The 13,316-nt window shown below is 52.2% G+C and overlaps 1 protein-coding gene across 1 annotated transcript in view; it reads left to right on the top strand.

Moving 5' to 3' along the window:
• Positions 1-13,316, top strand: part of LOC104281366 (ankyrin repeat and fibronectin type-III domain-containing protein 1-like) — a gene marked incomplete at its 3' end in the record, with an annotated part of 170,578 nt that overhangs the window by 10,366 nt on the left and 146,896 nt on the right. Inside the window, exons 2-3 of the mRNA XM_009879340.1 lie at positions 6,160-6,353; positions 11,873-12,090. Coding sequence (XP_009877642.1) covers positions 6,160-6,353; positions 11,873-12,090 — 412 coding nt within the window. The remainder of the gene's footprint in view (positions 1-6,159; positions 6,354-11,872; positions 12,091-13,316) is intronic.

Raw genomic sequence — 13,316 nt, 5'->3', positions numbered from 1 at the left:
GGCGCGTGGGGTTGGTGCGGGTCGTGCGCGGGAGCCACTGGGAGGGAGGATGCTCGCCTGCTGCGCCGTCATGCCAGGATACGCGCGTTCACCTTCGTCTGCCCTCTTTTCCTCATTTATTAGAGAGAAGTCTGCGAGCAGGATAAGTGTTCATGCTCTGTAACTGCAGCTGGTTCTTTCCCTCACCCTGGGGGCTTTCTGCCTTTGGACTTGGGTTTTGTTGAGGAGGTCTGGGGTGGGCATTCTTGCCAGAGCCCGCTCAGGAGCCTGGGACCTGAATTCATGTCTGTTAATGGTGTGTGGGTTGGTGTAGCGGGGGGCGAGAGGGTGCCCAGCAGCCCCTGAAGCCCATCTCACCCATCCTAATTAAATGCAGTTTTGCAGGAAGAGGAGCTCCAATGCTGGACGATGTTTTGTTCAGTGTTTGGGTGATGGCCCCCACTGGAGAGATGCACTTCAAGAAGGAGAGATGGCAGGAGAGGAAGGTTTTGCAAACCAGCTGGTGAAAATCATGGTATTTACTAGCTCACAGCTGAGCGTGGGGAAGGTATTTTTATAGCTTCACATGATTTGTTGTGTTTGATTTCTTTTTTTTTTTTTTCCTCCCGTTTTCTGGACTTGCAAGCTGAATGCTGTTTTGGTTTTTGTTTTGCTTTGAAACTGTTTCACAGCCAGATAAAAGACGCTCTGTTTGCAGCTATCATCCTCTGCGCCTCAGCCCCTGTTACCTTTTAACAGCATGAAGGCAGTTTTGTGGAAGCTTGGCTTCAATCGGGAAGAGAGAGACCTTGCCTGGCTGAACTCCTCCTGCACAGCGGATACCAGCTGTGCTCTGTGCAGATAGCAGAAAGGGTTGCTGCTGCCTCCTTCCTGGTCCCAAAGGTTTAAAAAGTAACTGAGCATGGTTCCCAGTGCAGGACTAAGACTGACTGAACTTCTTGTGCTCCAGGGATGTTGCTGGGAACTGGGACGGCAGCAGCACCTCGCAGGTGATGGAGAGGACCGGGCTCTGCTGTCGAGGGCAGCGATGCTCAGGCTTCTCTATGACAACCGTTGCCTCCTCTCCTCCCTCAGTGGTGTTGGCTGCTCCTCTCTCCTGCTAAAAACGTGGCTCTGCCTGATGAGGGGTCCCACTGCGGGGAAGTGGTGGGTTGGCACCTCTCCCTGTGAAGCGAGAACAGACACGGGTCTGAGATTTCTGCGTTGGCTGCTGGATGGTTAACTCGGATACATACAGCAGCAAGCAAAGAAGATTTTCTGTTTCGGTGGTTTTTTTGAATGCAAAGTGAAGATTTATCATGTATTTTCTCTGGCTTGCGATTCACGGGGTCTTTGGAAAAATACCGGTGACTCACAGGTTTGCTAACAGTCGATAAGCTTTCTGAGGCCACCCTGTGCTTTACCTGCTTGTATCGCTTCTCGAGGCTTCCCCACTGCTGTGCGATCCCCTTAAACTTCATTCCCTGCCCTGCTGCTGCTTTGAACCACACAGACTTGTGTCCCTGAGGCCGCTGCCACTTGCACCTCTCTTCCTGCTGCTCCCTTTTCCTGCGAAGCCCCCTTGCAGAAACCAGCTGCAGGCAGATGTTGCCTCATCTGCTGCCGTCCAGACGGGGATGAACACCATTGCTGCTTGTTTCTCGGCAGCAGAACCTGCACCCAGTGAGTGCTGGAGGCACACCCACACATCCGTGCCTTGCTGTGGGAGCTGGGCTGGGAGGGTGTCCACAATCCAGCTCTGCTCCTGGCTTCTTCCCGCAGAAGTGGGATCTGCTTCTCCCCTGGGCACAGATGAAAAGCAGGGTGAGGCATCACAGGGATGGCAGTAAAAGATGAGCCTGCACCGTGGAGCTGTTTGCCTTCTGGGGCTGTGAGCTTTTTGGGATACGTGTTGTCCCCCTGTGCCTGTCACACCCAGCTGGGTGGCTGCAAGCTGTTACAGGGAATGGATATGGGTGTTTTGTTTATTTATGTATTTTTGAATTTTGCAGCCCTTGCTTGTGATAAGGGGCTGTTTCAGAGGAGACCCATGCTGCCTTCACCCTCCTCCCCCTGCGGAGACATGTCTGCTCTTGCCCCAGTCCAGGAGCGTGTTGTGGTGGATAATTGCTCCTTCTGGCTTGTAGTATCTCTCATTTTCCTGAATCCAGCTGAAACCTTTGCTGAGTTTTTAAGGTCAGGTTGCTAAGTTACACCTCCTTGGAGGAGCAGGCTGAGCAGTGTGTTAGAGGCAAGAGCAGCCTCTGATGGGAAGATCTGGGAGTGGTGTCCCTTTGCAGTAACTAGGCTCTCCTGGCCCCTATCCCAGCCATCCTCCATCAGTCCTGGGCTGAACCAGTGCCCCATTTAGCTGTTTTTCCCGAAACTTCAGCTTTACAAGCTTCCTTTGCTCAACACGTTTAGCGAGATGATTCACTGACCAGCCATCCACAACTACCTGTGAAATGCCCCACGGTCCTGCAGGAGGAGGAGCAGCCGTTTGGCTTCTCCATCTTTCTTTTTTGAATCCTTGTTTGCTTATTTTGGTTGTGAGCTCTTTGGGGTATGAGTTGTCCCCCTCAGAGCTTGGAAAGGGCCTTGCATGTCAGCATGTATGACTGTCACTAGGCCCCTGCTCTGGAGGAGGCAAGCAAGGTCCAGAGCAGCTGGTGCCACTCCTCTGCCCTTCTCCCTCTTCTTTATCCTTGCTCTGTGGCTTTAACCTTCTCTCCTTCCCATTTTCTGTGAGCAGCCTGGCTCGGGGGGAACTGGGGGAGCTGGATTAGCACAGTGGGTTTGTCTGAGAACTGCTGTAATGGGGCAAAGGCTTCCCTCTTCCCAGGAACAGGACCTCTCTGGAGGGTCACCTTCCTCAGGGATTTCCACATGTGCAGGAGGTTTTCTTGCTCAGTTCCCTGGGAAATTGAATAAATTGGTGAGGTAATAAACCCAATAATGGATCCTCTTCGGATTGTAAGAGTAGTGGGTTTAGGGTGAATTTTTCCCTCCTGCTTGCTCTCTAGTTGTGTTGCTGTGGCTGGTGCTCTCTCTCCTTGGTTTAACTTGCATTAAGCTTTCCTCTGTCCCTCCCTGCTCCTTTAACTCTTCTCAGCCCTTCCCTTCTCTCTCCTTGGAGTGATGGAGTCTGGTAAGGGCATCACCATGGGGAAGGCACCAGACACAGCACATCATGCGAGATATGCCTTCCCCTTTTTTTTCACCTTTTTGTCACAGTGGCTTTTTTTTTTTTTGTTAGCCTGTTTGCTTTCAATGAAAGCCTGGAGAAGCAGCACCCGTGTCCCCCAAGGATCACAGGGATGCTGGAGCAGTCAGCCTTGCTCGCACCCTGCCTGGAATGACCAGCTTGTGCCCTGTGGCTGGTGGCAGGGGACCTGGCCCTGGTGACTGTTCTCACATTTCCCCATCTGGCTGCGGACTGGGAGTGATGGAGCTGTCACTGGGCTCCTGCCTGAGCTCTTGCATGCAGTCAGAAGGATTTTTCCACCCTTGTCGAGACTTGATTATGTGCTTTCCTTTCTACCAGAACACCAAATGGCAGCTAAATATAGGCTGTAATGGCGTTGATTATGACTTTTCTAATTGAGCTTTACACTCCATCGGGGATCTTTACTAATGGGATGTGGCATCCTTGATGTAGCACCTGGCCACAGAGCCTGTTTGGGAAGCATGTGCAGACACGGTGTGACGTCCTGGTGGCATCGGATCCCAGCTGACAGTGGCTGCTGAGGCCTCTGGAGTTGTGGACGGGATGGTAGATCCAGGGAGCTGAAACGTGCTTGGGTATTTGAGTTGGATTTCAGATCATGACGGTTTCTGATTGCTTTGCTCTTTCCAATATAAAGCATTGCGACTTAAAAATTGCTCTCCTAAGGGTGTGAATTCTTCCCTTTTTAACCCCATGTGATTTGTGTGATGGGTGGCACTGTAGGCACAAAGGCGTGTTGGCACTTAAAAGGCTAATGCCGTTCTGCAGGTGATGGAACTATTCGCAGGGATGTTTAAAAGCGCCGAGATTTACATGCAAGAAAATAATGAATGTTTTGAACTCCGGCAGAGCCTAGGACTCATTTACACAGCACAGCAATGTGTTAACTTATATCCCTGTTGTCTTGTGCCAGCAAAATATGTTACAATGAGAAGTACAGACATTTCACCAAAATAGAAACAACTCAAGATGCTAATTCTGGCTTTGTATCTCCTGTCATAGCTTGTTTTCATGTTGATGCGAGTGAAGCGTGGGGCTTGGGACAGGCAGGATGGTGCTGTGCCGCCACGGTGGTTCCTCTCCAGGGCCGGGCAGTGCTGTCCCTGCAGCCGACAGCGAGTGTTCGACAAAGGCTCTGGAGCAGAGCAACATCCCCTGCGAATCAAGGGTGGGCGCAGTTAATGCAGAAATGAATTTGTGAACCTAAATGTTGAAATGCTGTCACCGTCCCTGCTCCAATGGACGTGTCTTCTTGGGTCTGGGTAAGAGACCCTGGAGTGAGCGCAGGGGCTTTCCAGCTCCCCACAGCTGCAGCTCCTGCCCACCGCCCCCACGCTACCCGTGTCCATCGCCATGTGCCCGATGGATCATCATCCCACAGGAGCCCTGCATGGCTCCTTAGCTCTACCCCAGCCCCTGCGTCGCTGCTCGCCTGTGAATTGCGTCAGACGCCGACACCGTTTCAGAGCTGCCGGCACATTTGTAAAGGGAGCGATGAAATACAATCATAATGCACATAGCAGCGACAGGCAGCTGCTGAGGGTCAGGAGCCGTTGCAAGATAGGCTCTCCCTGCGTGACCTTGAGGACCAGCTTAGTGGAAATAGGATAAAATTTAGTGCTGTAGCGTGCAGGGAGGCACAGCGCTTGCCTCGCACCAAGAGCTCTGCTCTGTGTGATGCTCTGGGATGGGTCGAGGATGCCGGGTCCGAGCTGGAAGGGAAGGCAAGCAATGAGTGTGGAAGCAACTGTGGGAAATGAAAGCTCATATTGTGAGAGGAGGCTGAAAAAACTTGCCTTAATCAGCCTAGAAAAATGCAGGCCAAAAGGGGCTATGACTGCAGTGTAATGGAAATTAATCACGGGAGCAAACACAGGAGAGAGGGAATAATTATTTAAGCTAAATGTTAATATTGACACAAGCACAAATGAGCATCCACCAGCCAATAATTGAATTTCGGATGGAAATTTGAAAGTTTAGTACCGTTCAGGGTGAGATTCTGAAGAGCCCTGTGTGAGGAAGGGGCTCTTTGCCCAGGCCCCCTCGGGGTGTGCTGGGGTGCTTGGTCGGGCTCGGGTGCGGGTTCTGTGACAGGGGGGCATAAACTTGGGGTGATTTCCCTCCACCTCCCCACATCTTCTCACACCATGACAGTGCTAGGCATCCATTTGGTTTTGTCACATTTCTGGGATCTTCTCATCGTGGCCCCGGGTCAGTGTCACCCCCAAGGATGGCAGCTGAGGGCCGTATCTCCAGGGGTGGCTGTGGGGGTGAAGCAGGAGAAGGGGAACCTGCTCCCGTGTCCCACGGCAAAGCTTGGCATGCTCTGGGTTTCAGAGGAGGTGGCAGCTTATGGTCACACTGGTAGCCTGTTGACGTATGTCTTGGTCACCCCTTTTGAGCCCCATCATCAGATTTTGGTTGAGTTTTGTCCCCACAGAGATGTTAAACATGTGTTTCTGCATGTTTCCTGAGCCCTCTGTGACCTGTGCAGTGCCTGCTGCACGAGCCTATCTTGCTATAGTCTGGACCTTCCCTGTAGTTCATGTCCCTGGGACCCTGGAGTGACCTGATTTTCATTGCAAAAAAACATTCTGATGTCTCAGGTGATGCCAAGTGGGGATTTTATTCACAGGCAATTTGTATCACTTCAGTCTTGAACCATCTTGTTTGTTCATTTGCTTAATTCTGATTATCTGTGACTTTTGAGTGCTGGATTGCTTCGTGTGCTGCTTATGCTGATTGTGCCTTTTGCAGCTCAAGATTCAAACGCTATTTAAAACGCCCTGGCAAAGGGAAAAGCCTTTACTGAGATAGCAGCAGGTTTGCAAACAGAGGGTGCAGTCCAGTGTTGAGAAGGACCCTGTGCTCTCAGGCAGTTCCAGAAGGGTCCTGGCCTGAGGACGCAATCCCACATACTGAAGTGGGCACACCCTGTGTTTTCTTCCCTCAAGGTCTCTGGACAGAAAGCTGCAGCGACCGCTCCTGGGGAAGTCCCGAACGCTGCCCAGCATCCCGCAGTCACCGGTCCTGAGCAGGCTTCCCCTCCTCGACCCCACCACGTACAGGGAGGAGATGCCGGAGCAGAAGCCCTACAAGAAGCACTCGGCCTCCGAGCGCCAGAAAGGCTGCACGGTCCCATCTACCGGTGAGTGTCCCAGCGCTGGGGGCGAGCTCCTACCCCTTCCTGCCAGGGGCTGTGAAAACCTAGTGGATCTTTCCTGCTCTTGCAGGAAACAACAAAATAAATCCAACTCTTGGCAGGGTTGTCCTGCTCTAAAACCAGCCCTTCTTGATGAGGGTTGGGGCTTTTTTTGACCCTCTCTGAGCTTTTTTTTGAGCTTGTTACTTAAACCTCCCCATCTTTTGTATTTTATGGTGATGAAGAAACAGAACTGGCTCATCAAAGCCATCTAGCACAGGGAGGTGATGCTTGGAGCCTTCGGCCTCTGAGTGAGCTGCAGCTCCTGGCCACAGGTGCTGGGGTGAGCTCTGCCTCAGTGGCTCTGTGGCCTCTGCAACAGGCCAAAATTCTTCTTTTCTGTGGCATGAAGTGGCTTCAGGGCATGTGTTGCTGGTCTATGTTGGGGACTGCTGCAGAGCACGGCACCTCTGTGCTCTTCATAGAATCATAGAATGCCTTGGGTTGGAAGGAGCTGTTAAAGGTCCTGGCCTGGGGTGGGGGTTTGGTGTAACAGATGTTTCTCAGCCTGATGGTGTGTGTTGGCTTTCAGGTCAGCTGAGGGTTTTCATCATGATGTTCTACTCCTGTGCTGATCCCAGTGAAATACTAATATGGTTGGGCCAGCTGCTCTGCACAAGTTTATTGGCAAAACTGATGATGGCCAAAGCGTTTCAGTGCTTTTTGGTGCCAGTGGAATCATGCTGGGGCCATAAAACTGATGGGAAAAGGGATTATTAGCACTGAAACAAAGATAAGGCCTGCAAGCCAGTGCTGACAATCCAGTGCTAAATAAAATCCTTGTAAAACAGCTCCCGTTAAACAGCACTCTTGGATTTTTTGTATTTTTATTTTAATTCGAACCTGCTTGTAGTCAGATCACTGTGAGCTACCCAGCAGAGCAACTGTCCAAACCCCAGATTAATTTTAAGGCTCTGCAGACTGTGTTTTGTTTCCTGGTGCTGCTAATTCTCTTAAAAGTCAGGCACAGAGAGAGGATCTTGGCCGTCGCTGAGCCTGTCCTGCTGCTCCTGGGTGTGCTGCAGCACCAGAGGGACTGCTCTCGGCTGCGTGTGGGACCCGGCTTTTTCCTTCCAGCCCACCAGATTGTTAAAGCGGGTCTTGGTACGGGAAGGAAGACTGTCCAGATTCTCCCACGTTCTTTTCCTGGCTCCTTGGTACTCAGTTAGGAACTGCTAATTAGCTGCTCATTAAGGCTGTCAGGTTGCTATCCTGGAGAGGGGGGGAAAAAAGGAATTGTGCTGCTAGTAGGGTGTGATGTCTGGATGGCAGGAGAAGAGTGGAGCAGCACGTGGTGGAGGAGGTTAACGAGCCCCGGTGTGCTGATGAGGAAAGCAGAATTCTCACGAGTTATTTATGAATGAGAGCTGAGCTGCAGGTGTTGGGAGGGAAGGAAGATCCTTTCCTTAAAGAACTTGTGAATTTGCTTTGAGCAGGTGCCGCTCCTCCCCGTTTGAGGAGGGGACACATGTGGCTGGCTGCAGCAGGAGACGTGACCAAAACTGCTTTGGGGAGAGGCTTGTCCACAGGGACGCCAAGGCTTTTGGCAGGAGCAGGGCTGTTTGTGGCAGAGGTGGTAAGCTCATCTTCGGGGAGAGTTCACTGCTCTGCAGGGAAGAAACCACACGCTGGCTCGTTGCTGTCCTGGGGCTATGAGCGGAAGGGTCACCAAGCAAGGTGGGAGAAGCTGTCATCTCTGGTGTGAATGAGATGCGACATCCTTATCTGGCCCCCCGGGAACATGTTCCTCAGTCTTTTGCTTTGTGTCCAGCATGGTATCACAGGAGGAAGGGAGTGCCTTGTCATTCTGAGAGGTCGCAGGAGATTGTGCTGCTGTGGCACCACAGCTCCTATACAGGTCCTCGTGTGGGCACTGAGGTGCCTGGTGAAGGAACCAGTTCAGGCTTGATGGGGCTCAGAGCAACCTGATCTAGTTAAAGATGTCCCTGCTCACTGCGGGGGGTTGGACCAGATGACCTTTAAAGGACCCTTCCAGCCCAACATATTCTGTGATTCTATGAACCGAGGTCCTGAGGATGGATGGAAAGAGCTGAGCCTGTAACTGATGAGCCTGCCAGTTGCTCTCCTTCTGTCAAAACCAGGCTACCTTCTCATTTAGCGAGCCAGGTAACTGACTGGGCTGGGTTCCTGTTGACCTGGTTTTGTTATTTCCCTTCAGGTAACCCACAGGAAGTCCTGGGGTGAGCTGGGACAGGCTCCAACGTCTCCATCCTTCACCCCTTAACCTGGAGCAACGCTCCTGGATTAACCCCAAACTTCTGAGAGCCATGAGCCTGGGGTGAAATTAGGGGGATACAAGAGCAAATGGGGCTTGGTTGAGCAGGAGCAACATGTGCCTTGTCCGAACCATTATCTGTTTGGTGTCACATGATTTAATTGTATGGTGAAAATCGGGAACAATCTCCTTCAGCACGTGGAAAAGCTTTTTGGGGTGGACAAGGTCCTGGCTCCTCATAACCAAGGAGGAGGGACTATAATCCTTCTGCCTGAGCAGAGGAGAAGTTTGGAGAGGATCCCCTCTCGGGCAGGCTAGCTATGCCTCTGGTCCAACTCCAGGGCTGCACTGGAGGATGCAGCCACCTGTAGCCCCTTGGAGAGAGATAAGAGACCAAGAGCAGTGAAATCCTTGGTGAACCTGGGATCAGTGATATCCAAAGTGACCCCGTTGGTTGATGGGGCTTGAAACCCAGCTTCTTGTCATTAGGAGGGGACAGTCTCGGGGACAAGAGAGTGGTGTGAGTGGTGGCTGAGCCATCGCGGATGAGCACGGGGGCACTGAGGCTGGTACCTCCTCGCACGTGTGACTTCCCTGCTTATCGGGCGGGTCTCCTCCTCCTCCGAGCTCAGTGCCTGCGTCGCGATGTTTCCTGCCGCGTCCCTGAAGCGATGCTATCTTGCGGTGGCAGTCTGGATCTGGGCTCCGATTGACGTGTTTGTGCCTTGAATAATCACAGCTTTCAAACAGCAGTTCCTGTGTTGTGTGAGTTGACATTTGGAGAGGAGCAGCAGTAGCTTATTAAGTTGAAAGTAGGGGAGGAAAGAAAAGGAAAAAAAAAAAAGGAATAGAAAGATGTGATGCTGGGAAGTGCTGTGCTCCAGGTTGCCTCTTTGTTTGCAGTTTTTGAACTCTGCCTTCCGCTTCTTCCCTCTTGTCCTCTTGATTCAGTACCTTCAGATCCACTGCACGCAGTGAACTGTGTCTACACCTTAAAAACCTCGAGATTCTTGGCGAAGAGACATTTTTGTTGAGACACAGAAGATGGAGTGACCGGTCACTGCTCTGAGGCTGCAGTGTCCAGCTGTCCCTCAGCACACACAAAATAAACCCCGCAGCCTTGCTGGGTAAGCCAGCCTTCACTCACTTTGTGTATGGCTTTTACCTAAAGGTCTCTATTTGCTTTAAATTCGGGAAGTATTTTGCTCCTCAGTGCTGGTGTAGCAGGGTCATGGTCATTCATGCCTGAAGATGCTCTTTTTTTCCGAAACTGGAGACAAATGATCTTGCCCTGAGGAGAGGCTGTGGGAGGGGGAGAGTTTCTGAAGGCGATCGTGTGAGATGCCCTCTTGGGCTGCAATAATTGATCATTTTTACAAGAATTGAGTAAGAGGATTTTACTGTTTACTGGTTACAGCTATCGAGAAGTGATTTTGGTGGGAGGCAGGGCTGCCTCCAGATGAAAAGATGAGACTGGCAGCACAAAGCACATGGCATCTGTGCTGCTCAGAAAAGGGCAGAGCGGTGATCTTACGGAGACGTTTCCTATTGTGTTTTGTTATTTTTCCCTTTTGTTGCATTGAGGTATGGTCAGTCCCTACCCCGGGAGCGCCAGCTCTCCGTGATGCCAAATGTCCTCCTCTCCCACCGCTGCCTTCTCGGTGTCAGGGAAGTTTTGTCTCTGGGCACTCCAGCCCTGCATCAGCTGATGCTGCTGTGTGCAGCTTGAGGAGACCTGAGGTCTGGTTTCTGTCCTCGGTTTGGCTGTTGATTTTGCTCTTGGTTCTGTCAGAAAAAGTTTTCTGGGAGGAGGAGATGGCAGTAAATCCTCTTGTGATTTGCAACATCTGTGGTCCCTCAGTTTCCCCAGGATTTATTATTGCTAATAAGTACAGAGCATGTGAATCCCTGCAGGAGAGAGGTTTGATACAGGTGTGTAGAATTACTGCCAGGAGCAAGAGCTGTGTGTGGTTCAGCTTTGTATCCCTTTAAAACATTTTAATGTGGAATGTCTTATTGGACTTAGAGTGATGAAGAATGAAGGAAATTTTTTATTTCTTTATAAATGACCCTTTTAAATGGGATAACCCTATTAGAGTTAATAGCAGTAATTTTTAAAGCAGTAGGGCTTTGGTCTACTGGTTACGCTAAGCAATAATATTTATATTTCAGTAGTTCCTGGAGGCCACAGCTCTGGCCAAATCTTCATCGTGCTCAATTGTATTTGACAAATTCCTGCCAGGCAGATATTAGGGGCTGTGGGTACAGGAGGCTGGGCAGGGTGGGAGCAGAGGCAGGGGAGTACACAGGGGCTTGTGGCAGGGATGTCCCCTCTGATGCCCTCTGAGGAGGGATTTCTGCAGTACCTGTACCCCACGGTGTGCTGCTGGGTTTGAGATGTGCAGAGCAGGTCTAGGCTGTCCCCTTGTGCATCCCCACTGATGGGCAGGAGGGGTAGGACGTGGCCTGAACATCCAACATCAGCGCTGTGGGCTTGGGGAAGAGTGGCTGGAAAGCTGCCTGGCAGAAAAGGACCTGATGGTGCTGGCGGACACCCGGCTGAACACGAGCCAGCAGTGTGCCCAGGTGGCCAAAAAGCCAGCGGCATCTTGGCCTGGATCAAAACGAGCATGGCCAGCAGGACCAGGGCAGGGATTGTCCCCCTGGGATCCGCACTGCTGAGGCCACTCTGTGTTCAGTTTTGGGGCCCTCATTACAAGAGGGACATTAAGGTGCTGGAGTGGGTCCAGAGGAGGGCAACAAAGCTGGGGAAGGGTCTGGAGAACAAGTCTGATGAGGAGCAGCTGAGGAACCTGGGGTTGCTCAGCCTGGAGAAGAGGAGGCTGAGGGGAGACCCCCTTGCTCTCTGCAGCTCCCTGACAGGAGATTGTAGCGAGGTGGGGTCAGTCTCTTCTTCAAAGTGATGGAACAAGAGGAAATGGGCTCAAGTTGCTCCAGGGGAGGTTTAGATTGGAAGTTAGGAAAAATGTCTTCGCAGAAAGGGTTGTCAAGTACTGGAACAGGCTGCCTGGGGCAGTGGTGGAGTCACCATCCCTGGAGGGATTATAAAAATGTATAAACATGTTGCTTCAGGACATGGTTTAGTTGTCATGGTAGCATTGGGTTGACAGTCGGACTTGATGATCTTGGAGGTCTTTTCCAACCTTAATGATTCTGTGATTCTGTGGAACATGGCTCTGATGGAGTGGCATGTCCTTCTGCTCCCCAGGGGAGGCCTGGCGCCTGGAGGACGACTGCACAGACCCCCCCGGGGACCCCCAGCTCAGCACGGCGGTGGAGGATGCCCCATTCAGCTACTTCCGCACCCGCTCCTTCTACATGAGGAAGAGCCTGTCGGTTGACAACCACCTGGGCTCCCTCAGCTACGCTGTCCACCCGGCGGAGACAAAGGCCGAGCGTGTCAAGACCAAGCTGCGGCGGCAGTTTGTGAGTATCGGGGTGCCTGGCCTCACTGCATTCACACGTGCGACTTCCCAAAAACATGTTGGAGAGCTATTTTTATGCAGAGCATTGTTGAAACAGCAGAAAAAGGCTGCTCCAGCCTTGTGGAGCAGATGGTGGCAGCGGCTTGAGTTTGCCTACATCGTGGCTGTCGCTGTTGCTCATCTGGGCGATGCGTGGGGCGAGCGCCTCGTCTCTGGGTGCTGCTTGCCGAAGTGTGAAACGAGATTGAGAGTAGGAAATGAGTTTTCCAGTCCTCTGCCTCACGTGTGTGAGCGACTGGGTCTTTTCCAGGGGCTGCACATGGACACAGGGAGAGGCTGTGGGGACCAGCTGCCCAGCACTGAGTTGCTGAGGCTGATCCATTTTTAATGGGCTTTGCCTCTTCTTTTTCCCAGAGACACCTGATACAGGGATTGTTATGGCCTTCCTCCTGCCTCGTTACCGGCCTTGAGGTTGTAATGAGGGCTTGGGTTTCCTGGTGCTGAAAAGCGCTCGGGGTTGGTTGGAAATAGGTGAGAGCGGCAGGAGAGCGGCAGGACAATGGGAGCAGAGCAGGGGGAGTGGGCACTCACGCGACCCAAAGTGCCACCGAGAGCTGCTGGCCAAGGCAGAGGTGCTCATTCTGCCTAAGGCTTTGGACAGATGCATCTTTTGAGACCCCTTGTCCCTGAAGTTGCTGCCTTTTCTCTAGTCCAGAGGAGGGGCTGAGCCCCCTGCCCAGTTGCACAGACTGGTGTTGCTTCTGGTGTCCCTGGGGGAGCCGTGGTGCTGCCGTACACCGTGGTTTTGGGGGCTCATCCTCTCTGCTTGTGCTTGGCGGGTTTGGGGGAGCGGGTCGTGACTGCCAGTGTCACCCGGGAACCATCTCTGCGGGAGCTGCTGCCTCAGGCTCGAGAAGCAGGTGAAAGCCGCATGGATGGAGACCATCAGAAGCGGGATGGCGCATCTGAGGAATGACTGAAACATGTTGGAGGTGTTTAAGATGAGGCGATCCTGCTGTGGGGTAAGGCACGTGTGTCTGCTTTCTTTGATTTCAGTCCCGACCTGCAGCCCCAACCTGCCTCCGGGAGAGCAGGAGGGAGAGGTTGCTGAGGTGTTGGGGCTCACTCCTCTTTCAGAGATCATCTTTTGGTATCTTTGTGGGACCTGCAACTCATGGCCTCACTTCTGTGGCAGAGATGGGCACAAAAGGTGTGGAATGGCTTGAG

The sequence above is a fragment of the Apaloderma vittatum genome, unplaced genomic scaffold (assembly GCF_000703405.1).
Source record: "Apaloderma vittatum isolate BGI_N311 unplaced genomic scaffold, ASM70340v1 scaffold10092, whole genome shotgun sequence".
NCBI classification, from domain to species: Eukaryota; Metazoa; Chordata; class Aves; order Trogoniformes; family Trogonidae; genus Apaloderma; species Apaloderma vittatum.
This window is presented reverse-complemented; position numbering and strand designations above follow the sequence as displayed.